The following is a 25,062-nucleotide window of genomic DNA, read 5'->3' as shown; positions in this document are numbered from 1 at the left end:
GACACCGAGGCAGGTCTTCAATCACAGCTCTGCCGGGCTGTGGGCTGGGTTTACAGCAGTGGGCGCAGCTGCCCATGAGGGGGCTAAGCTAGGGAGGAAAGTTTAGAGAGCAGAGAATAAGGGATAGACTTGGACAAGAGTCTCTCAGGGATGACGTGGCAGGACTTGATGTCAGGGTAGCAAGAAGGCTTTGGAGGCAGGGAAGCTGGGCTGAGGATGAGGATGCTGGATCAGGAGTATGTTCAGGATGTCTCAGCATGGTCCAAAGCTACGGACAGAATTGGCCTGTTTCTAGAGTCGTGGGGGTAATTGAGGGCTTGAGGTGTGGGGAGGTGTGGCAGAAGCCAGACATGGGCCTTGCCTCAGAGAGAACTCCCCACACCGCAGGGCTGCAGGGCCGGAGAAGAGCAGTTCCGAGGCCAGCAGCCCTTGCCCTAAGCCATGTCCTCCAGCTGCGGTGGGCTGAGCTTCTCAGCTGGCCTGTCTTCATCCGTGGCGTCCTCTTCTTCTGGCTTCTCAGCATTTCTGGCCAGGCTGTCAGGCCCAGATACAGTCCCCAGAACCTTGGTGCTGTGTTCCTGAGCTTTGGCTCGGAGGGCGGCAATGCTGTTCTCCCTCAGTTCTTCCTGGGAGATGGCTGCCTGGGCCTCTGGGGCCCGTTCCTCCTGCTCCATCTTGTCGAGCTTGGGCAGGGCCTGGCGTTCCACCTCGGGCTTCCTTCCCGACTCAGCTGCTGCCTCCAGCGACTTTTTGTGCATCCCTAAAAAGAATTGTTGGTATTCGGGTTTAGAAAAGCGCCTGGGAAAGCCATCTTGAACTGAAAACAGCAAAGATAGAGAGAGGCCAGAATTAAGGAGGGGCAGAAAGCCTTTCTTCACATACCACAGTCAAGTCCCACAACTGGACTGGGGGTAGGGGGTGGGAGTGGGAGGGTGCCTAACAAGGGTGGAATTTCAGGCCAATAGCTGCGAACCAAGCCTTCTACATCAAACTCTTGGGCCTGAGCACCCCCACCCCACCCCTCACACCCTGTTCCGTACTTCCAGGGCATGGCCCTATCCCTCTGTTATAGGACTTCAGGCCTTAGGACCCCTGAGATAAACCGATGCTATTATCACAGGCCTGGAGGGCAACTGATGGGATTTGTCAGATGGGGAGGTTTGGAGCAAAGAAGTTCTTGGGCAAAGCTAGAGAAGTGACTAAAGGGACACAGGAGTCCCCTCAACTCACAAAAGGGAATATTTAATTTACTATAAACCCATCTCTAGTCAGGGAGAAAGGACTCCAGATTCCAGGGCAAGGGCCATGTTCTCCTCACGCTGCCAGTGTGAGGAGCCAGTGATTTCAGAGTGGCAGTCCTGACGCCCAGTGGGTAGGTGCAAAGGACAGCCCCAGAAAGACAGGTTGGCCTGCTTGGAAGACCTCGATGCCATGGGGTCATAGTGGCCCAGGTCTCCCTACCCAGTGTTCGGATCCCTCCCCGAGTGGAGCCCGCTCTCCTCACCACAGGGGCAGGGCCCCAAGGAGGGCACGGGCTCTTACCCAGTAGCCATGGGGCACAGGAATCCATTATGCCATCCTTGGCAGACTTGAGGATAGACTCTGGCAGGGGGATCGAGTGCCTCACCATGGCTCCATAGAGACCATACTCAGCCATGACGCTGCTCCGGCCCCAGCACTTCTCCCTCTTCCTCCACTTGGCTCTGCGGTTCTGGAACCACACCTGGCATTGCAGAGAAGTGGTTAGAGCTTCGCTCTGAGAGACTCCAGGCCCAAGGCTACCTCTGTCTGCCTCAGGGTGGGGGAGGGGGAGGTTGGCGGTTGTTAATGCAACTCCCCTCCCCCACGGAGTCAGAGTCTCAGACTAAGGGGGGCTATTCAGAATGATGGCATCAAGACTCGAGGCTACCATGGGCAAAATGGGTCCCTTTGTTGTCTTAAGTCAAAGTCATTCTAGGAAGATAGGCTAGGGACACGTTCAGACAAGGCTCAGCAGGCGGGCAGCGTCCAGTGAGGTCCTCAGTTTGCAGCTGAGGTGTGTACACAGGTGCAGAGGATCCTGCAGACACGCCTTCAGGGTACAGGTGTGTCCTGTCAGCTATGGCGTTCTGGCTTGAATACCACGTAGGCCTGACCCCATTCTAAGTTTACAACTTCGTGTTGGGCCACATTTATAGATACCCAACCTACAGGCCATGGCTGTAAGAGACCCTCTGGTTTACAAAAGGACAGATTCCAGGGGCTGGAGAGACAGTTCAGTGGTTAGGAGCACGGGGTTGTTCTTCCAGAGGCCCTGGGTTTGGTTCCCAGCACTTACAAGAGTTCACAACCTTCTTCGACTCTAGTTCTAGGGGTCTGACACCCCTCTTCTGGCCTCTGCAGGTACCAGGCACCCAAGAAGTGCACAGAGATACATACACACAAGCAAGACTCCCAAACACATACAATGACATAAATTTTTTTTAAGGCCAAATCCCCTGGCCCTGTTCTTCACCCCAGGCCAGGAAGAGCACCAGAGTATGAGCCTAGAACAGCCCATGCACTTCCAGGTGTCTGTGAGTCTGGCAGCAGGTGGCAGGCTCTCCTTGAACACTCACCTGCTACATTTTTCCTGCCCTCTCCCAGCTGAGTCACCATAGCCCCCCACATACCTTGCTCCCCACCATTCCAGGCCTGACATTGAATGGAATTTTGACCAAGTGGGTGACATTCCTGGGTCAGGTAAGGAATATGACATTCTATAGTATTGAGGCAGAGAAGAGCTTGGTAGGTGACACCCTAGGGTCTGTATATTTGGTCCCCCGAGTTAATTGGTACAGGCTGAATCTGAAAGACACTGGGGTCCCCTGGGGTCGTCTGCAGCTGCATCATCATCATCATCATCATCCTGTCACTGTGTTACAATGCCTCTGCAGCCTCCAAGAGGAAATCCACGCATCCAGTCTGTTCAGGGGATCAGGATGTCTCTGTATCCCCCAAACAACCTTCCTGAGACCAGCTACTGACAGAGCCCAGAATTTCCCCAAGGAAAGCTGATGCCCTCCGGGAATCTGATGGGCCTGGAAGGCTCCCGGGTGCCTCTAGTCTCATCTGGATCTCAGGATAGGAACCTAGGAACAGAAAACCAGTTTTCTGGGTGCTTTCCACCCACTCGCCTCTGGCGCCCCCGCCCTTCCCTGTGGGCCCCTCCCCCGCCCTGGGCGGCCACGGTATCAGCTTTTGATGAAAAATTGCTCCGGCTCTATTCAGGAGGCGGCAAAAGAAGAGTCACCCCCAGGGGCAGCCCTGGGCTGATTGAAAAATAAGTTAATTTCAGTTTGAATCGATGGGCCTCAGGCACTGAAATATCACGGGAAATTAAAGCGGCTTCTCTCCTGGGAGCCACGGCATTGACCCGCACTAATTAATGCTGGGGAGGCAGCGATCGCCTTACCACGAGCTGCTCCCCCTCCCCGGGGGACCCCAAACACTTCTCATTTAACTAATTAGACGGGGAAAATTGGGTGTTAATTTGTTTAGGATTTTCCCCCCTCTTCCACCGCCCCTCCCCCGGCAGCTCCCTCCCCGGCCCCCGCCCGGTGCGGGGGCTCGGAAATGAATGCGGGGCTCGCCGGCAGATGGCTGCCCCGGTCACTCTGCAATCTTCTCCGACTTGATTGCTTGATTAGGTCGTTAGCACATTAAAAAAAAAAATTGCTTGCCGTCTGGCGCTGGCGTGATGAGTGGGACGCGCGGCAGCGCCTGGGTAATTTATCTTTTTATACGGCAAAGAATTTGATTTCAATCTGCAGATATATGGGGCGCCTTTGACACCTGTTTAACTTCGCGCCGCTGACAGCTTAACCCTTAGCTGCCTGGGCATCCAGGAGCCAAGGCTCGGACGCGGGGCTCCAGAGGCCTTGCTCAATGGCGCTTCCCGCCATCACCGGCAGATGGCGCAGAGGGAGCAGATCGTCACTTGGGCCAGCCACACCCAGCAGGGGGCGCTCCTGGCGCTACCCAAGTATGTTGGTGAGCTACACAGGAATGATCTCTTCCTGCTACGAAAGACCACACCTTTCAAAACATCTAATTAATCCATATAGCTGTGTTTGGGGATCTCTTCTTTGCAAATAACCAGGAGTCTCTAAAAGTAGGAAAAGGCTGGATGCAGTAATACATGCCTTTGATCCCAACACGGGAGAAAAGCAGATGGATCTCTGTGAGTTCAAGGCCATCCTGGTCTACATGGTGAATTCCAGGCCAGCCATGGTTACATAGTAAGACTGTCTGAATAAAATACAATAAAAATGGGAATGTCACTCCTCAGAAGCCATGATTATCTCCAAGCTCTCAGTGACCAAAAGCTTAGAAAGCCATCACTGGACCTTCCCTGGGTGATAGCATCTTCCAGAGAGCCACACATCACTGATTGGAATCTGCAATTTAGGTTTAGATCTGGGGACCCAGAAAGCAAAGATCCAAGACTTCCAACACTTTGGGAAACTGCCAAGGAATAAGAGTTTTTTATAAAGTTACATCCACTAGATAGCTACCCTCTGGGCAATAGTGTTGTGAGCCATGAAAATGACCTACTTGTCTGACCCTGGCCTTACTCCCCAAGGCTGCCTGCTGGTTCTCCTGGGTATCTGTCCCACTGTCTGCCCTCTGGGGTGGGCCTTCTCCCATCTCCCTCCTATTAACACTTAGTCCCCCTATACAAAGTACTCACTTGTTTTAAACTATCTTCTCCCAACAGAGGCAACATCTGAAAGGACCCACGTGTATAAGTGCCTTCTGGTTCCCTCAAGCCCTCAGACAAGACAACGTAGAATAGATGGTGACAGATTCCAACCACCAAAAATAGGACTGGGAATCAGCCAGACACCCCTCCAGGAGATAGCCTATCCTGTCAGCAGGGCTCCTTAGCTACACCACCTGCAGCCAGAGGCTGAGACTTTTAAAAGTATAGGTAGCCTGGACTGGAGAGACTCTTAGTAGGGTTTTTTTTGGGGGGAGGGGGGTGTTTATTTGCTTTGGTTTTTTTTTTGTTTTTGTTTGTTTGTTTGTTTAAGACAGGGTCTCTCTGTGTAGTCCTGGCTGTCCTGGAACTCACTCTGTAGACCAGGCTGGCCTCGAACTCAGAAATATGCCTGCCTCTGCTTCCCAAGTGCTGAGATTAAAGGTGTGCGCCACCACTGCCAGGCTTTGCTTTGGTTTTTAAGACAGGGTTTCTCTGTGTAACCCTGGCTGTCCTGAAACTCACTCTGTAGACCAGGCTGGCCTCGAACTCATAGAAATCCAACCGCCTCTTGCTGGGATTCAAGGTGTTCCTCACCACCACCCCTGGCTGAGACAGCCAATAGTTAAGAGCAGGTGCTATTCTTACAGAGGACCTGAGTTCAGTTCTCAGCACCCACAGCCTCCTGTAACTCCAGTTCCAGAGGTAACCCATGTTCTTTTACAACCTACCCAGGCACCCACATGCACACAGGTAAATAAAAACAAATCTGTGACGAACGTGTATGTAGCCAGTCGTGGAGGCTCGGCCCTGTAATCCCAGCACTTGGGAGGTAGAGACCGAAAGACAAGGAGTTCAAGGCCAGCCCTGGCTACATGAGATGTTTAAGACCACCCTGGGTCAAATAAGCGCTTGTCTCAAAACTGAAGAAGGAAGGAAGGATACACATACCACATGCTAATACCGCTCTGCCCAGGAGCCCTAACTACCATCTCCCCCAGCCTCAGTTCCTACAGCAAACACACCCTACCCACACTAAGAGACACCCAGAAATTGTGCAAGGCCTTGTCTGCTTTTGCCACCACATGAGCTTTGATGCTAAAATGATTGAGGACCTTTCCATTTTCAGCACAGTCTGGATTAGAGATTCTGGAGACAGCATCATGGAATGTGCAAATACTAGAATGTGTCTGCCAGTCCTCCATGGAAGGTGCATTCCCCTGGGTGGTCCAGGGATTCCAGAGGTGCTGGAGACACAGTGGAGCTGAGAGGTAGAAAGGGCGAATTAGGAACTAAAGATGGGGTACAGGGTTGAAGACCTGTTCTGGGCTCATAAACAGCACCCCCCCTTTCGGGTTCTCCTCGGGCAAAGGAATCACTGGTGTGAAGGTCACCTTTCCCATGACACACTCCCTGGGGAACATGCGCCAGCTGGTGGCTTGAACTCCGGTCCTCAATTATGAGTTCCTGGGATGTCTGGCTCCCCATGACCAGATGAGGCTGCAATTTATGGAGGAAACCTGGACGGCCAAAGCGATTTTGTTTTAGGGCAGCTGGCATCAAAAATGATGACTGCCTTGGAGGGAAGCAGACAAGGGATTAGTAAACTATTTTCATACTTTTCCTCCTCTTGTCTTGATCCAAGTAACCATCGTGTGCACTGAGCTTAAAAGCCACTAAACTTGGGCTGGAGGGGTGGCTCAGCAGTTAAGAGTACTGGATGTTCTTCCAGAGGTCCTGAGTTCAATTCCCAGCACCCACATGGTGGCTCACCATCATCTGTGATGGGATATGGTGTTCATATGGGATCTGATGCCCTCTGTCATGCAGGCATACATGCAGATTACACACACTGAATATACATAATGCATTGAATATACATAAGTAGATAAATAACTCTCTTTAAAAAGTCCCTAGACTTGATCTTAGCCAAGAGCAATCAGAACTCAAAGGTGCTATGTGATCTTAGGTTTTTCAAATAAAAATCTGCAAGTTGGCCTTTGATAACATGAGTTCAACATTCCATGTGTATTCTGCAAATGATGTGTGTACACGTGCAAGCGCCCACGTATGCACACATCGGGGTCCAGGTACCTTTCTCTGTCACACTTTATCTTTTTTTTTTTTTTTTTTCAAGACAGGATTTATCTGTGTAGGCCTGGGTATTCTGAAACTCACTCTGTAGATCAGGCTGGCCTCAAACTCATAGAGATCCACCTGCCTCTGCCTCCCATGTGCTGGGATTAAAGGCGTGGACCACCACCATCTGGTCCACCTTATGTTTTGAGACAGGGTTTGTCAATAAACACAGAGCTCACAGATTGCCTAGACTGGCCGGCCAGTGAATTCTATTCCATCTTTACCTCTCAAAAGGAGAATCACAGATACGTGCCACCTCACCCGGCTTTCTACATGGGTACGGGAGATCAGATTTGCTTGCACAGCAAACATCTTTATCCACTGAGCCATGTCCCTAGCCCATACAGATGCTTGCATGTGTGCCATTATTCCCAAAGTAACCTCGTGTAACAACTGTTTACATAAAATTTACATCTATTAGATATTATAATAAACTGCTGGTTTAATGCGTTCATGTGGATGCATATACATTATGTACAAATTCTATGCTCCCCACCCCTAATTAACACATACTAGGCAGGTTTTCTGCCATTATGCTGCATCACCGTCTCTGTTATTTTATTAAGAGCGTTCCTGAGGAGAAAGGATAGAACGAACCCTGCATTCGACAATGAGGGACAACTCTGCTACATTTCAGGGCTATTTGAAGATTAAATGAAATAAGTGGAAAGTGCCTAAAATCAGTGCCTAAAATCATACAGATGGTGCTTAATCATTGCCAGCTCTTATGACTTCAAAGGAGACCCAGAAGATCAATGGGAGTCTGCCGAAAGGGCAGGTTAATCAGTGGCATTACCTGTCCCTCTGGCCTCCTACACTTGTCCTTTAGCAAAGCTGGACTTACCAATGATAGTAAGTGCAGCCAAAGGCAGAAGGCAAGAGCTAACTTCCAGGCTTCACTCTCCCTGCCCCACACACATGGATGGAACCCGGGCCTTACAAATGTTCACTAGTGTACATGCAAGCTGCACTCCAACCCTAAGACTTTCCTTTCCATCTCAGTGCGTGCACGTGTATTTGTCACCATATGCAGCATGTCCGTGAAGATGCCCACAGGGACATCACATTCCCTGGAACCGGAGTTACAGGTGGTTGAGGGCTGCCTGACATTGGTGTTGGAACAGAACCCAGGCCTGCTTGCAGAAGCAAAATGCTCTTAACCACTGAGCCAGTTCCTCACAGAGCTTTCATGTTTTAATTCAGACAGCCTCTGGTTTCCCTTCTTGTCACCTGAAGATCCACCCAAACAGATCCCATTGAAACTCTACATTTCCGATTATAGATCAGGCACAAATGTCCGTGCAAGGGATTGGTCTGCTGCTGCTGTGTATTCTAATGCTAAATACTGGCCCCCAAGATCTAGTTGCCCTCCATCACCAAGAGGAAACTCCCAAGTACATGAATTTTTTTGTTGTGTGAACCCTGTTCCCTGAGTTAATTGGTCAATAAAAAGCTAAAGCCTGTGACTGGGCAGTAGATAGAGGTTTTCAGTTACTTGGCTGGGTGTCTTGGGTAGAGAGATAGGAGAGAGAAGAAGAGCACAGAGAGAGGAGGAAGCCGCCATGAGAGGAGACAGACCATGAGCATGTGGCCAGGAGAAACAGCAAGTGACAAGGGACACATGGCTGGGATGTAAGTTAGAATAGCTCCAAAATCTACCCAGTCTAGGCTTACAGCTTGTACATAAAATGCCTGGATTGTGTGTGTTTGATACAGGCTAGCTAGAATTTATAATTCCATTTACATGCCAGCAAGCCCTCAATGCCTGTCCCAACTAGAGCTGGTTCAGATACTCTGTCTACGCTGGAGATTGCTGCTCCTTCTGTGGCTGTCACGGAGGCTGGTGGGCATCCTCTCACCTCCTAGACCCTAAGAGCTTCCTCCTCCTCCTCTTCCTCCTCCTCCTTCTTCTCCTTCTTCACTTTTAAGATTTATTTACTTATTTTATGTATATGAGTACACTGTTGCTTTCCTCAGACACACCAGAAGAGGGCATCAGATCCTATTACAGATGGTTGTGAGCCACCATGTCGTTGCTGGGAATTGAACTCAGGACCTCTGGAAGAGCAGCCAGTGCTCTTAATCTCTGAGCCATCCCTCCAGGCCCAGCTTCCTGTTTCTTCTCTTCTTCTTCTTCTTCTTCTTCTTCTTCTTCTTCTTCTTCTTCTTCTTCTTCTTCTTCTTCTTCTTCTTCTTCTTCGATTTATTATTATATCTAAGTACACTGTAGCTGTCTTCTGACACACCTGAAGAGGGTGTCAGACCTCATTATGGATGGTTGTGAGCCACCATGTGGTTACTGGGATTTGAACTCAGGACCTCTGGAAGAGCAGGCCATGCTCTTAACGTCTGAGTCATCTCTCCAGCCCCAGTTTCCTGCTTCTTAATTACTCTATGTTACCACCTACTGGGAAGGCTTGTTGGGAAAATTAAAGTGTGTGGGGAAATGCCTGGCACACAGTGAGAAACCTGAAGGGACCAGCCTGATGCTGGTAGGTTCTGTGGGCCACAGTGATGTGTGACAACCTCTTTCCAGAGACAGCTTTAGGGTCACAGGAAAGGTCCTCCTGCCTCCCTACCTGCAGGGTATATAGCAACATCCAGCCCCTCCCTTTTCTACTTGGTTCTGGGTTCTAAGAAGCCCACACAAATCCCTGGAGGTCCTGCTCAGTTTCCTGACGGTCCCAAAGTGCCACAAATGGCCACCAAGCATGGAGACCCCAGCAAAGCCTAGCCTTTGTTTGCTTTATTTTAGATTAGACTCTGGTAGCCCAAGCTGACCTTGAACTCATTAGGCAGCCACGGGTAACTGTGAACTCCTGATCTTTCTGTCTCCATACACCATGTACTGCAGTTAAAGCCATGAACTACCATGGCGTGCAAGGTTTGCATTTCTCTGAGACAAGTGTGTGCCATGTAGCCCAGTCATGGAGTCAAGTAGTCTTGCTTTGTTTTTAAAGATTTATTATTTTTATAATTTTATGTGTACCTGTGAGTGCTTGCATGCTAATATGTGTATATTAAGGTCAGAAGACATCAGAAGAGTAGAATGGATCCTTTGAAACTGGAGGAACATACAGTTATGAGCCACCATGTGGGTGCTCTGAACCAATCCCAGGTCCTCTGAAAGAACAGCAAGTGCTGTTTGTTTGTTTGTTTGTTTGTTTGTTGTTTGTTTGAAACAGAGTTTCTCTGCGTAGCCCTGGCTGCCCCTGAACTCTTTCTGTAGATCAGGCTGACCTCCACTTCAGAGATCTGCCTGCTTCTGCCTCCCAAGTGCTGGAATTAAAGGCGTGTGCCACCTCTTCCAGGGTGGCAGCAAGTGTAACTGTTGAGCCAAGTCTCTGTTCCCCTGGTTTACGTTTAGTGTTGTTGTTTGAAGTCAGGTCTGATGTCGTCCCTGGATGGTCCCAAACTCATAATGTAGCTGAGTATTGTGGGGAATTGCAGGCTGGTCTCCAGTCGAGCTGAGGTCTGAACCCTGGAATGGTCATAATTCACCTACATGACACTGGTAGGCGTTCCCTCATGCTCCTGGAACTCTGGCCCCTGTCTAAGTTACCACCCCACACAGCCCCCACAAGAGAAGCATGGTCAGTAATCCCGTAGGCAATGGCCCAAGTTTCTGACCTTCAGGCTAAACTCCTCCCCAGTTACCTAGCAACCGTAAAGACCATAAAAAAGGGTGTTCAGCCCCACCTCGCTCTCTTACTGCTTACTCTCTTGTCTTCCTCTTACCCCTCACTCTCACCCTCTCTCTCCCCTCTCTTTGTCTTCTCTCCTCTCTTCCCTCTCTTTGTCTTCTCTCCTCTCATCTCTCCCTCTTACTCTCTCTAGCCTTCCCCCCACCTCTCCCTCTCCCTTCTCTCTTTCCCCCTGTATTTCTACAATAAAGCTCTAAAACCATAGAGAGTCTCTGCTCATCAAGATCCACTGTGCACTCTGGTCAGTGTTGGGAACCTCTTTCCTCTTCCCTCTTTCCCATAACCCCGGGGCTTTAGCAAGGTAGCTCTGGGGCTCCAGATGAGTGGAAAGGGATAGGTGGCAGCCTCCCACGTCTGACTGAGCAGAGTATAGGTGGAACTCTGGCGAGGTGTGGGTCTTTCCCCGTCCCCCTGACCATCCTGACCTCCTGACCGTCCTGCCTCCACCAACCCAGTGCTATGATTACAGTCACGAAACCTGGTCTCTGTGGTGCTGGGGACTGAACCCAGGCTTGTGCGGATTAGGCAAGCCCTCTGCCAACTGAGTACCATTTCCAACCCAAGGCTTTAAATTTTATCTCTGGTCTCAGCCTCCAAGTGCCTGGCTTGTAGCCATGCCCATTGTCTGCTTTCCAGGTTTATTACGGGTCTTTGCGGCCATGTGGCAGCATCCATCACAGTCACAGACACCAGCCTCTTTCCCCTCCTCTGATTGGAAGTGATGAATTTGGAATTGCTGCAGCCATTAGCCTACATTCCACTCAGCATTTGTGTGAGCATGCGTGTGTCTGTGTGTGTGCGTGAGCGTGTCTGTGTAAGGGTTAATTCATTTTGAGATAGGATTTATTTTATTTTATTTTTTAGTGTTTGGTTAGTTTTTGAGACAAGGTTTCTCTGGGTAGCCCTGGCTATCCTGGAATTTGCTCTGTAGACCAGGCTGGCCTCAAACTCAGAGATCTGCCTGCTGCCTCCCAAGTGCTGGGACTAAACCACCAACAACTACTGCCTGACCTTTTAAAAATTATTATTATTATTGTTATTATTATTATAAACAAAGTCTCACTATATAGCCATGACTGACCTGAAACTTTCTATGTGGACCAGATTGGTCTATAACTCTCAGAGATCCTCCTGCCTCTTCTCTGAGGCCTCTTCTCTGGAATTAAGGTGTGTGGTACCACACCTTGGGGTGGGGGGTGAGATGTGGTATGTATCCATGGATGGCCTCTAATCATCCTACCTTAAAGCAATTTTCCTAACTCAGCGTATTCAGTGCACAGAACACTACGGTCACTGGATTTCAAGCTACTTTCTTCCAACTTATCTCCTTTAAGACTCAAAGATCAGGCTGGAGAGATCGCTCAGTGGTCTGCTCTTCCAGAGGTCCTGAGTTCGATTCCCAGCTACCACATGGTGTCCCAGAATCATCTCCAATAGAATCTAGTGCCCTCTTCTGGCATGCAGGTGTACATGCAGATAAAGCACTCACTCACTAAATAAGTAAATAAATCTTAAAAAAAAATAATCAAGCTTGTCATGGTCTCTGATGTCCAGAAGGGGGCAGCTTTGCACACATTTCTAGGCATTTGCAAGCAGCATCCTTCTGTCTACCATGCCTTTCCCCCACCCCAAACTGCACTTTCTTCCACTTCTTTTTTTTTTAAAAAGACATTTATTTTATGTATATGAGCACACTGTTGCTGTCTTCGGACACAACAGAAGAGGGCATCAGATCCCATTACAGATGGTTGTGAGCCACCATGTGATTGCTGGGAATAGAACTCAGGACCTCTGGAAGAGCAGTCAGTGCTCTTAACCACTGAGCCATCTCCCCAGTCCTTCTTCCACTCCTTTCAACCATATCCTAAGCCCGAGAGTTGGTGTTTTTACACCGACTGCATACAGAAGCATTCACCTGGAGAGATCTAAAATATAGACATCAAGGCTCTACTACAGACCAATACAATTTGCATTGGTAGGTATAGGGATGCTACAGAGGTATTCCAAAAAGTTGTCTGTGAATACACAAAGGCTCTGGGTTCAATCCCAGCATTGTAAAAATTATAAATAAGGAAATAGAATCATGGCTAGGTAGTTAAGAGCATATGCTGTTCTTGCAGAGGACCTGGGTTCAGTTCCCAGCACCCACATGGTGGCTCATAACCATCTGTAACTCCACTCCCGGGGGATGGGACTCCCTCTTCTGGCCTCCAAGGATCCTGCATACAGGCACACATATAGGCAAAACACCCATATACCCAAAATAAAAATAAATGAGGCAGGTGGATCTCTGTGAGTTTGAGGCTAGCTTGGTCTGCAGAGGGAGTTCCAGGACAGCCAGGGTCACACAGAGAAACCCTGGCTCAAAAACAAAGGATAAAAGAAACAAGCGGAGTGAACTATTGAGGACAAAGCCTACACTGGTACCCACTTGTCCATCGTCCTAGCACTTGGGAGATGCTGGCTGAGGGTCATTGGCTGCCAGCCTAGCTCCAAACCCAGGGAAAGACCCTGTCTCAAGGAAATAAGACACGGAGAGACAGAGTGTGACACCAGACATCCCCCTCTGGTCTCTGGGAACATGTCTGAGTGCATGTACCACACCCCCAAGTGCATCTAAACACAAACACACTCAAACACACACACACACACACAGGAAACTGAAAATAAAAATTAAATTTTCAAAAAGAAAAAAATTATATATTTTAAAAGAGAGCCAAGGAGGGGCGGGGGTAGGGAGCTAGCTCACTTTTTAAGAGCACTTGCTGCTCTTACAGAGGACCCAGATTCAGTTTCCAGCACCTGCATGGTGGCTCACAACCATCTGTAACTCAGGGGTTCCAGGGTATCCAGTTTCAGGGGATCCAACACCCCCTTCTGGCCTCAGCAGGCATTTGCACCCAGTTAAACATGTGATATAAGAGAAAATGAAATAAAACAAGAGAAATCTAAACAAACATACAAACAAACAAAAAAGCCATAGGGCCAGGAGCCTGTCCACACAGTGGCCGAATGCTTACCACACGTGGTTCTAGGTTCAATCCCTAGCATCAGAAACAAAAGGAAAACTAAAGCAAACCATGTGTACAGCCCTCTCTGATAATCAGCCTCAGAGAAAATAACATTAGTCTGGAAACCCACTTCCTATTCCCTAGGCCTGACACCAAGAGAAACTTCCAGAGTGTATATCCTGAATTCAACACATAGAATGAATTGTATGGCCAAATATATTGTGGTGACTTAGTCTCTTCTCACCCCGTTGTGCACCACACCACGCCATCCTCAGCCCAGCTGCCCAGTGAGGCCTGCCTAGCTGTCACTGCCATTTACCCTGATTATTATGATTTGTATAGATAGTGTCATTTCATCTCGTGGGACAGCAGTTAAACTGGGCTCAAAACCCCTGGTTCCTTACGGACTTGACCTCTCAGGCCCTCAGTTTCTTCATCCAGGAAATGGGTATGAAATCAACACCATCCTCATCTGGTGTTGAAGGGTAAGATGCCACAAGGCATGGAAGGCACTCACTTAATAAAGAGGTAAGTGGTGACTGCTTAGTAAATGTCCCCAAGTCACAATGCTGTTAGCAAGCGAGGAGTTTGAGGAAATGTTGTTATTTTTACAGATGAGTCTTTTGAGGCTCAGCCTGTGACTTGCTGGCAGGAAAACAAAGGAAGGTAGTAGATGCGCCTGGCGTTCACGTGTGTATCGTGCGCCATCGTTAGGGTTAGGAAGGAAGCTCAGCCGAGCTAGGAGTTTACCTGGCTGTGATGAGCCGGGGCTAAGTTCCCCAGCTGTCTACTTAGGACAGTTAAAGTCCAGCTGGCCCACACTCCCATCCCATCAATAGCAGCTTAAAGCCTGGTGAGGGCTGTGATCCTGATACCGAGGCTGCTCCTGCTCTGGTAGCTCAGGAGTCGGGTGCTGGCCAAGTGCATAAGAGGATGTCAGTTCCCCCCCACACCACCACCACCAAACATCAACAAACAAACATCCATTCCACCTGTAAGCTCCTGAGTCTAATGACTCCCCCTCTCGTGCACACACATACGCACACACGCACGTGCACACACACACGTGCACACACACACACACATGTACACACACACAAGCACGTGCACACACACACAAGCACGTGCGTGCACACACACACACATGTACACACACACACAAGCATGTGCATACACACACGCGCACACACACACACATGTACACACACACAAGCACATGCACACACACACACACAGGGTGCACAGGTGATTCAGTGGCATCCCTCAGTCTTCAAATACATCAGTCCCTCCTAATCGCCTTGCCCAGTCCCTACTCCTGACTTCAAACCACCTTGGCTCTTCCAGATGTAGGTTCAACTTCTTCACACCCAAGAAGCCCAAGGCAGAAAGGGGGTGGGGTGGGGCTTTAAGGACAGACCTGGTTTCTCATCTTCCGTCCTCTGCTTACTAGCTACTGAGCACCGGAAGCGACTGACCTTCATGTCCACAGTTGTAAAGGAGGCAACTAGTCTCTGTTCTGCCACATGTCATCAAGATTCAATGAGAGCAGAGCTGTCTCAGAGTGAGCCGGGGACAAGTCACCACTGCTGTGAATTCTGTACATGTGCAGCCTGCATAAGGGGAGGGGTCCACTCTCACAGACAGCCTGTGGCCTCTGCACAAGGGGCGGAGTCTAGTTACAAGGAGGCTCTGGGAGGAGATGACTGGCTATGGATGCAGGAGTCTGGCTCTGGAATCAGTGTCACCAGCCACTATGTCACCTTGCCTTGCCTGTCTTCACCCTTAGGTCATGAACACTTTTCTGAAATGCCTGGAATTGTTACCAAATACACATCAAGACCTTCCCAAAGCCACTTGTTTAAATGCCTTAGGGGAAGGGCCACTTAATCACTCACAAACACCTGCAGGGGGCAGCACTTAACTATGTGATGCCCTGAAGATTTAGCAAGACTTCTACCTCATCTGTCCTATATCCAACCATCCCCAGTCCACCTTCACCGTCCCAGAGCAACACGTGCTCTCTAATTTCCACCTCTCCTGTGCTGGTTACATAACTTCTAACACCTCCCTATAGACAACCTCCAAGTGACTCAATGAAGCCTAGCCTGAGGATGTTGGGTCTTTTGCGGTGGGTGCAGTTACTGGGGAGGATCCAGCTCCCAACAGCCCAGCCCGATACACTGCACCGCTCTGCAACCAAACAGAGATTAGACATCGTACTAAAAGAGACAGAGGCTCCTTTTTCTTAATGAGCAGTACAAATGTGGGCCTGTCAACAATGACCTCAAAGCCGCTTGCAGTGGCCAACTTGGTGCTAATGAAGGCCAGAAGGAGATGACTGGCCTAACCAGGGTTTAGATTACAGAGCACTCCCCTCCCTCCTCCATGCACATGTACGCACACGCAAACAGTTCTGAGCCAACACCCAGATCATTCCCACTAGAACTCAACTGAGAGAGAATAAGTAATTCCAGGTCTCTATAGATAAACATAAGCTACTTATGAATAATTGAGCTTATTGCTGGTGTCAATGTCTAGAGCCTTGAGCTGAAATTCCAAATTGATTCCCAGAGAAAGGAAAAACAGCTCCCGGCCCCATGTTCAGTCTCTGGTCCTCTAGTCAGGCAGTCTGAACAACTTCACAACCCTTGCCTCCTTCTCTAGTACTTCCGGGATGCTGCCCTTCACCCAGCACCTGCTGACAGGAAGGACTTCCCGTAGAGACAGAGAGGAGATGCTAGCCAGGCAACAGTATCAGGAACTCAGGACCTGCTCACCCCACCTCTACCCTGACCCCTGCCAGTTCTGTAGCAGCAGGAACCTACCCTCTGGACCATCCAGGAGCAACATTCAATTTAACTGGAATCAGATCTTCTGGAAACAATCTACCATCCCTCTCAAATCTCTAGCCTCATGATGTGTATCCTGGGTTTTCTGGGGTGGGGAAGATGTTTTGCCTGGGAGTCCCCCCATCTCCATTCTTACAACAGGAGAGAACCCAGACCAGAAAAAGTGGCAGGTCATGTCATGGCAGGTCATGTCACATGACTGTCCAGAAGGGAAGGATGGGCTTGGGGGTCTCACTAGTCCCAGCAGAGGGCACAGAATGTGTACCCAGCCACATTTGGGGCCAGACCAGAGAGAAGCACTGAGCAAGGAGCTACAGGCAGGAACAACATCTGTATGGTCATGAGGGGTGCACAGCTGGGTGTGGTGTGGAGGAATAGGAATGAATAGAAGGGACAATACTTCTTCAAGAGGAGGAGAGAGGCAAAGGCTAGCTCCCACTTCTCAGCCCCCCACAGCTGCCTGGTCCTACCTTTGATCCTAGCCTTGGGCTATGATAGACTGGCCCAGGATGCCCCCACCCCATCAACCCTGTCCCTCATCACCAAGCCTCCTCAGGGTCTCTACAACGTGCTATCAGGAAGTTACCATCTGTATTTTGTTCCTTTGGGTTTGGTTTGGTTTCTCAGTGGCTGGGAATAGAACTGAACACCTTATTCATGCTAGGCAAAGCATCCCACCATTGAACTTTACGCCCAACCCAGGAGGCCTAGGTTTAGAGGAGCCAGCAGGACTTATCCACCTAGCTTCTTGTCCTCCTATGGCCTGCTTACATGGTAGGTATCCAGCAAATATCTGTCAGCGTAATAGGCTCAGATAAACTGTATTTTTGTTGTTGTTGTTTTGTTTTGTTTTGTTGGGTTTTTTTGTTGTTGTTGTTGTTTTGTTTTTTTACTGGTTTACTGGCAAATGATTCTATCTCCAGGGAAGAGCCCTGGTCCAGGATAAAAATGTCTCCAGGTGGCTGTTACCTGTATCCTGTCTTCTGGGAGCTCCGTTTTCATGGCCAGCATCTCCCGGGCGTAGACATCTGGGTAGTGGGCTTCATTGAATGCCTTCTCCAGCTCCTCTAGCTGGTAGGAAGTAAAGATTGTCCTGAGGGGAGCAAGATCAGTACTTAGGACCCTGGAAATGAGAGAGCCTGCCTTGGAGAACATAGACTATTTCTTCCCTGTGCCTTGGTCATAATCATCTCTCTGTCTCTGTGTCTCTCTGTCTGTCTGTCTGTCTCTGTCTCTCTCTCACACACACACACATAAATGCATACTCACACACACTCCACAAGTACATTTACGCACCCCTCCCCCATGAATGCACATTCACACACATTGACCTTCTAAGATCTTTCTTTTTTTTTTTTTAAAGATATATTTATTTATTATATGTAAGTACACTGTAGCTGTCCTCAGACGCACCAGAAGAGGGAGTCAGATCTCATTACAGATGGTTGTGAGCCACCATGTGGTTGCTGGGATTTGAACTCTGGACCTTCGGAAGAGCAGTCGGGTGCTCTTACCCACTGAGCCATCTCACCAGCCCTAAGATCTTTCTTTATTGAGGGGAGAGGCCCCACATTCTCCTGGTAGTGGGCCTTACTTCAGTGACATTTCATTCAGAACTTTTCTGGAAGCACACTGGTGGGAAAGTATGATAAGAAGAAAATTCTAGAAAATTGAAAATCAGTCTTTCTCCCCCGAAAGCCAAAAAGGAGACCTCATCAAACGAATAACACCTTGGCTCACTGGACCTGCCTGCTCCTGTGCTCCTCCTCAGACAAATGTAAATATTCTCCTCTCCTTAAAGGCGGGATGCAGACTCAGTTTCTGCATCTGTCTCATGAGAATGAAGTCACACCAGGCAGTGGTAGCTCACGCCTTTAATCCCAGCACTTGGGAGGCAGAGGCAGGTGGATTTCTGAGTTCGAGGCCAGCCTGGTCTGCAGAGTGAGTTCCAGGACAGCCAGGGATACACAGAGAAACCCTGTCTCCAAAACTCAGAGAGAGAGAGACAGAGACAGAGAGACAGAGACAGAGACAGAGAGACAGAGACAGAGACAGAGACAGAGAGACAGAGACAGAGACAGAGACAGAGACAGAGAGACAGAGACAGAGACAGAGACAGAGAGACAGAGACAGAGGGAACAGAGTCACACACACCTATGACACCCTGTCCTTCCCTCCCTCCTCTACATCTGCCCTTTCTGTCTCCCACCCAGACCCACTACACAGCTTTGGCTGCTCTCAGGTTAGGTGTGAGGGTGAAGCATTCCCTCTCCTGCCCTCAGAGTAGTCCACACTGACTCGTAAAGAACTGATGAACCTTTAGTTAAAACCTCCAATCATTCAGAAGCCAGAAAACAGACAGAGCTCTGTGAGTTCAAGGCCCGCTTGAGCTACATAGTGAGTTTCAGCACAACTTATGAAGGGAGATCCTGCCTCAAAAAACAATCAAACAAATAAACAACAACAAAAACAAAAAAACAATCAACAACAAAACCCCGACATTCTTTCACCCGAGGAACATGTAATTAACAAGCCTCTAGATTAAGGGCTTCATTACCACCCTTTTAAAATAAGCTGAAACCACAGATGTAAACTCTTCTCAGATTTTACATTCACAGAATTTTCCTGACCTTTTACCTTACACCTTCATCGCAGGTCTGGTTTCTACAAACAGAACTTGTAAAACATGGCATGTCCCTTCTTGATTGTCTGAGGTTTGGACCCTGGGACCAGCACTGGATTAATAGTAGAGTGACTCTCTGCTGTGTCCCTGCCTTCTCCCAAGGCACAGAAAAAGTGCACGTGTAACCCCCATTTCCTGTGCTAATATGGACTTTACTATCTCCAGGGATATTATAACGGGAGTATGAGAAAGGTTCTTTTTATAGCAAAAGACTCTTTTGATTTTAAATTATTTTCTCTATTCTCTTGGTACTATGTAGAATTCTTACACCTATAGAAAATGAATTCATAAGCTGGGTGTAGGAGTGATGCCTTTTAATTCTAGTACAGAGGTAGAAGCAGGCAGATTTCTATGAGATAGAAGCCAGCCTGGTGTATATCAGGCCAGCCAGGACTAGACAGTGAGACCCTGACTCAAAACAAAACAAAGAAAAAAGAAAGAAAGAAAGAAAGAAAGAAAGAAAGAAAGAAAGAAAGAAAGAAAGAAAGAAAGAAAGAAAGAAAGAGAAAGAAAGAAAGAAAGAAAGAAAGAAAGAAAGAAAGAAAGAAAGAAAGAAAAAATTAATTTTTCGGGATTTTTGAACATCTGTAGCCCTCTGTTTTTCTCCTGCCAGTTGCTGAAAATTCTTTGAGCAGATCATCAAAATATGCAAGTCCCTTTTAAAACCAGGGAAACTGGGGAAAGCAGCTAGTGAGGAAAGCCCAAGAAGGGAGCTGGCTTTTAGAGTCACTCAAGGGCCTTCCTGTACTTGGAAAGAGTCCCATTCAAGAAACAAACAAGAGTCAGGTGTGGTGGGGACTGGCCTGTGCCACTGCACAGGAGCGTGGGGGAGTATGATCAGGGCAAGTTCAAGGCCAGCTTGATCACCATAGGTCAGGCCAGCCGGAAATACACTTCGAGAAGAAAATAAAAAACAAACTAGAAATAAATAAATAAATAAATAAACAAAGGAAGGAAGGAAGGAAACGTTAAATTCTTCAAGATTCCCCCATTCCTACCTCAAGAACTGGTCCTCTTACTGATGACTGTATAATCCTCAGGGGGACCCCCTTCCCCCACATAGTGACCCAAACTCTGCTCCTGACTGAGGCAGAGCCAAAGAACTCTTACAAGAGGGTCTGCAGTTTCCCTAAGAACAAAATCCCAGAGCCAGGCCATCACTGCTGCTGTATCCCTGGTCTACCCCCAAGTCCTGCTAAAGCTGGTTTGTTTCCTGGAGGCAAAAAGTCTCTCATCACAGGATTCCAGGGTCTCTTTCTCAAAATATGCAGAGGACAGATGCTCAGGAGGTTTTGTTTTGCTTTTTTTACCCCCTTCCCCACCCTCACCCCAGCAACCTGTCCCTATACTTCCTTTCAAATATCTGTTGCCTTCACGCACCGGAAATAGAAAAATAGGGTCTCTAGTACTCTGATGTTGGTGAGCTGTTCTACACACACCCTCAATCCGCCAAAGGATGGCAGAAGAAGGGGGACTTTAGGCATGGGCTTGAGGCTAGGGCCACCTGGCTTTTAAGGGGTCACACAGTACTTGGAGTTTGGGGGTGGGGATGCTCTTTCCAGGGCTCTCAATGCCCATCCCCTCCCACCAGATTTGACCTTGTGCCAACTAGGGGATACTCCTTTAGGACGCACCAGACACAGATGCATAGGGACTGTTTTAACTAATATGTTGTTGGATGATGTTTTTAAAAAGACCAGACTAGATTACTAAATTTTCTTTCCGTTTAAAATAAACTGGTCTGGTAAGATGGCTAAACATTAAGGGTAAAGGCGCTTGCTGTGTAACCTTGGAGACCCGAGTAAATTCCTTGGACCCACAGAAAGATGGAAGGATGAGAATCCCCTACACAAAGTTGTCCTCTGACCACCGGGTACTTTTCCATGGCGTAATCGAATCCCATCCCCGCCCCCACATTTCGTGCACGCACAAAACAGTAACAATTAGAAATTAAAACAAAACAAAACAAAACCAGAAAAACCCAAACAAACAAACAAACAAAAACAAAAGCAAGCAGCTGCCTTCAGGGAACGAACTTGAGGCCCCCCTGAGAAACCGAAGCTGACCTTCACTTTCCCTTAAGCCAGAACCTGTTTTGAGGTCAGGAAAGAGAGTCAGTAGCGATCTTTGGGGGGTGGGGGGCTATGCAGGATGCAGAGAAGCAGTCAGAGAGAGGATGCTGAGACCAAACCCAGGAGAGAAAAGAAGATGCGGTGGACAAGTCAGAGTGCGAGGCAGTGGGGAAATGTCCCAGTGGTCGCTCCACTTGGGTTGGGACAGAGAGAAAAGTGGGAACCAGGCCTGTTGGGAAGTAGAGGGACAGCACTTAGGAATAGCAACCCCCCCCCCAACTCAGTTGTTTGTTTGGGCCCTCTTGCCTTTTCCTTTAAAAGGATTAGTGTTGACGCTGAAGTGAATGAAGGTCTGAACCAGCACCCCTCCACTCCCTGGTGGGAGCAAGGAACGAAGAGAGCATAGTTCTTAGGACAAACCCACTGAATCTTAACTTTGGATAAGCAACGTCTATTTAAAGATTTTTTTTCACATTAAAAATATGTGTGCATGTATCTGCTTATTAGTATATGCACGTGGTGCCCCAGGAGGTCAGAAGAATGCATGGATCCCCTGGTGCTGGCCAACGCTCCTCAGCCTGTACACCAAAGTAGTTCACCCCACTGAGGCTGGTGAACCGAGACAGTCCACTATCTTCCCCGTCTTTCATTCAGACTAGAAAACTGAGGCTTACGGAAGGATAGCGACCCGCTCAGTAGCACAGCCGAGCAGAGGCCGAAAGCAAAGGTCCAGCCCTGCACCTGTCACTGAAGTTTGGGGGAAAAAACGATCCCAATACAATCCTGGAGAAATGACAAGCCTCGGGCAGTGTAAGAGGAACGGGCTCCCACGGTTAGGGGCATGGATCTGACTCCGGCCAGAGCTGGGAGACTATCTGCTTTCTACAGGATCTGAGTAACTTGGTCGGTGCAGAGATCTAGGGTCGCCGACGCCTCTCCAGCTCAGATCTGGCCCCAGCCGGGCCTTTCCTGTCTCCAGCACAAGGAGAAAGCTGAACTGGTGCGGCAGCTCATGCTGACACTCAGTCACCCTCACCGGATGCCAGGGCCCCGGGACAGGCTCCTCCATACAACGCAGGTGTCTTTGCCGGGGGCCCTCACATCTGGGATCGGCAGAAAACGACATCTGGGTCACCCGGCCCGGGACGAGATGGCTGGGGATGGGAGCAGGAAAGGACTGCGCGGCCCTTACCTGTGTCGCCGCTTCTTACGCTTCTTGGTCTGGTTTAAAGCCGATTTGGACATTTTTCGGTCACTGGAGGAAACATCTTCGGAATCTGAAAAGCGAGCAGGGAGCGGAATGGGGAGTGCGCTCCGCAGCGCCGGGGGAGAAAAAAACGACGAGGACCCCACCTTCTGCAGCCTCTGTGAGCCGTGCGGGCCTGTGGTCTCCACTGAAGCCCTCCTGGGTCCGGGTCTCCATCCCCACCCCTACGCCTAGGCTGACCTTCTCCAGGTCGGCTCTTGAAACCACAGATTTTGAATAAATTTCTTTGCAAGAGAGGCCAAGGCCGGGGTGCGCCTGCAGGCAGGGACGTGGGAGAATGAGGCAGGCACTGGGTTGCTGGTACCCCCGGCGATGCTCCAAGCTTTGAGATCTTCCCCTCCGCCAACAGCCCCCAACTCCCAGATAGAAAAGTTGACCCAAGGATTACAGGGCTGTTGCAGGGGAGCTGGGGTCCCGGAAAGGACTGGAGACTGCGGGTTCGCTGTCTGTTTTGTGGCACCCACAAAAATGTTTTTCTGTTCGAGTTCAGAGAGCCTGCGATGAACCACTTTTCGTTGTCCTGCTACATTTAATACATTATAGTGGCAGGAAAAATCTGGGGAAATACTGAGAGCCGGCGAGCTAGAGCATACCGCCAGGGAAGTGGCCCTGACAGAGCGAAAGGAAGCTCATCCAGTGTCCCCGAGCCAGAGAAAAATCGGGATCCGATACACGGTGCAGCTTAGGTTAGATCTGATGGCTGCCCTCTGGGTATCGTGGTGGCTTGATTTTCCCAGTTCGTAGCGGGAGGAAATCGAACGTTAGCTAAGCAATATAGGTAGGGGTTTGGTACAGCAATACAGAAATTGGGAGGAACGGGGGACAACTTTGGACACAGGGACAAGTAGGAACAGCATCGGGCTTCAGAAGCGCAGGTACTGCCCAAGGCCCGAGCCTCGGTGGAGCAGTGGAGCTAGGGCCCAAGGAAAAGGATGCGCCAAGGATTCAGCTACCCGGAGCCAACATCCACTGGGGCCCCAACCCAGATATTCGATCGAGCATGGACTGACACTAGGTCCCAAGAACTGAGCAGGGGTCGGACAAGATAAATCTGAAAACCCTTGGAGTTCGGGTCGCTAGTCGGGGACCCGCTGACTTTAGGCCTAGCATGAGACCCCTTGTCCTGCATGAACTTTTCCTCCCGGGGGAGGTCGGGGCTCTCAGGCGAGAGCGGACAGCTCCCGACTGCGACTTTCCCAAGCAGTGTAGCAGGCGAGCAGCCTCGCCCCTCACCTACCGGAGCTGGCCGTCTGGCTGGTGTCCAGCGGCCCCGACGCTCTGCCTAGTGGCTGCAAGTGGACGCTCTGCGGATCGGACAGCACTTCCAAGAAGGTGGGCTGTGTGTAGAAGCCGGGAAGTCCCCCGGGCCCCAGCAGCCCCATGCTGCCCACTCCTGCCGGGCTGAGAACGGAGCGCGCAGCTAACAAATGCCCAGGGGCCAGGCCGTCGAGGGCAGCCCGCGGGTGGGAGCTGGGAGGCTCCTTGTTCAAGCCTAGGATCTCCTGGATGCCGAACCCTGTGCACCTGGCCGGGGCGCCCCCCGAGGTACTCTTGGCCACTGTCTCGGATTTGGGCTTGCTCAGCGCTTCCCCCGCTTTCCCCGTCATCTCCCGGTTCTTTGGAGGGGCTGAGGCCGCGGGTCCTTTGCTCCCCCAAGCCCCCCCCCGCCGGGCTCCCCGCTTCGTGAAGTTGGTCCCAGGTGCCCCCTCCGGTGTCTAATGCTCTGGAGCCCCAAGGAGATTCCCTTTTTATCCAACCAGGCGGCAGCCCAAGTGGGGTCAGAGCTGAACAGCCAATCACCAGGGCCAGGAGCGATTAGGAATTCCAAAAAGCTGGCAGCTCCCGCCGCCACCGGTATCGAGGGGCCAGGGCGCAGCAGGCCCAAGTGTGGTGGGCTCTGCAGGGTGCCCTTGCAGGGACAGAGGTGAAACAGCCAGGTTTGGGGTTATTCCAGGAGATACCGTGGATAGGGGCTTTGAGCTGTATAACCTGGCTGGGACCAGTGCCTAGGTTAGCTGCGACAGATCCCTGGGGTAGGGTTGGGGGTTTGGGGATGGTCTGCACGCAAAGGCTAGGAGACCTCCCCCTCCCTTAACTAAGCAGCCCCAAATAGACTCAGACACGGGACAAGGAAGGCTGGAGGGCCCTGTACTGAGCGCTGGGCATGAGAATACAGAAAGGTGCTTAGCTGTGCAGAGGGAGATGTGTGGGTAGGGGTTCGTCTCCCCAGCATGGGACATTATGTTCAGTTCAGAAGAGCTGTTCAATAAATACTGGCCCACGTTAAAGGGATCAGGGTTAGGATGGAGCCCTCGTGGGAAAGAGAAACAGAGAGGGTTTTCTTTGACAACAAATATGGGGCCTTCCTCCCCTCCTATCCTTATCCAGTCCTCCTTACTCCCCCCCCCCCCACACCACCTTTTTTTTTCCTTGTGGTTTAAGACAGGACCTCTATATAGTCTGGGTTGTTCTCAAACTCAACTTTCTCCTGCACCGTCCTCCTGAGGGCTGGGATTTCATTTGGGTGCCTACTTGACTATCCAGTTGTCTTTCTAGCCATTGTCAGAGAATGCGCATAGAGGGCTTCCCTCGAAGATTGTATTTATTCTGTCCAACA

At 49.8% G+C, this 25,062-nt stretch overlaps 1 protein-coding gene across 2 annotated transcripts; it reads right to left on the bottom strand.

Moving 5' to 3' along the window:
- Positions 1-66: 66 nt before the first annotated feature.
- Positions 67-24,052, bottom strand: Vsx2 (visual system homeobox 2). 2 transcript variants are annotated; one of them, XM_021179699.3, is made up of 5 exons: positions 23,683-24,052; positions 22,371-22,455; positions 17,393-17,516; positions 1,543-1,723; positions 67-817 (listed from the first exon to the last, which is right to left on the bottom strand). In XM_021179699.3, exons 1-5 carry the CDS (start codon positions 24,050-24,052, stop codon positions 435-437), a joined length of 1,143 nt encoding a protein of 380 aa, XP_021035358.1. In that variant the 3' UTR covers positions 67-434. The 2 variants fall into 2 exon arrangements, with proteins under 2 accessions (XP_021035358.1, XP_021035359.1); XM_021179700.3 differs by having other exon boundaries at positions 67-760.
- Positions 24,053-25,062: the final 1,010 nt, after the last annotated feature.

The sequence above is a fragment of the Mus caroli genome, unplaced genomic scaffold, assembly GCF_978045245.1.
Source record: "Mus caroli unplaced genomic scaffold, Mus_caroli_1 scaffold_14, whole genome shotgun sequence".
In the NCBI taxonomy this organism is placed as follows: domain Eukaryota; kingdom Metazoa; phylum Chordata; class Mammalia; order Rodentia; family Muridae; genus Mus; species Mus caroli.
The sequence above is the reverse complement of the archived record's forward strand: the minus strand, read 5'-3'. Positions and strand labels throughout refer to the sequence as shown.

Coding starts and splice junctions, on each gene's coding strand:
- Vsx2 (XM_021179699.3), bottom strand. CDS start 24,052: ATGACGGGGAAAGCGGGGGAAGCGCTGAGCAAGCCCAAATCCGAGACA. Junction 17,517..22,370: donor CGTAAGAAGCGGCGACACAG/GTAAGGGCCGCG, acceptor TGCTCCCCTCAG/GACAATCTTTACTTCCTACC. Junction 1,724..17,392: donor TCCCAGAAGACAGGATACAG/GTAACAGCCACC, acceptor CTGCAATGCCAG/GTGTGGTTCCAGAACCGCAG.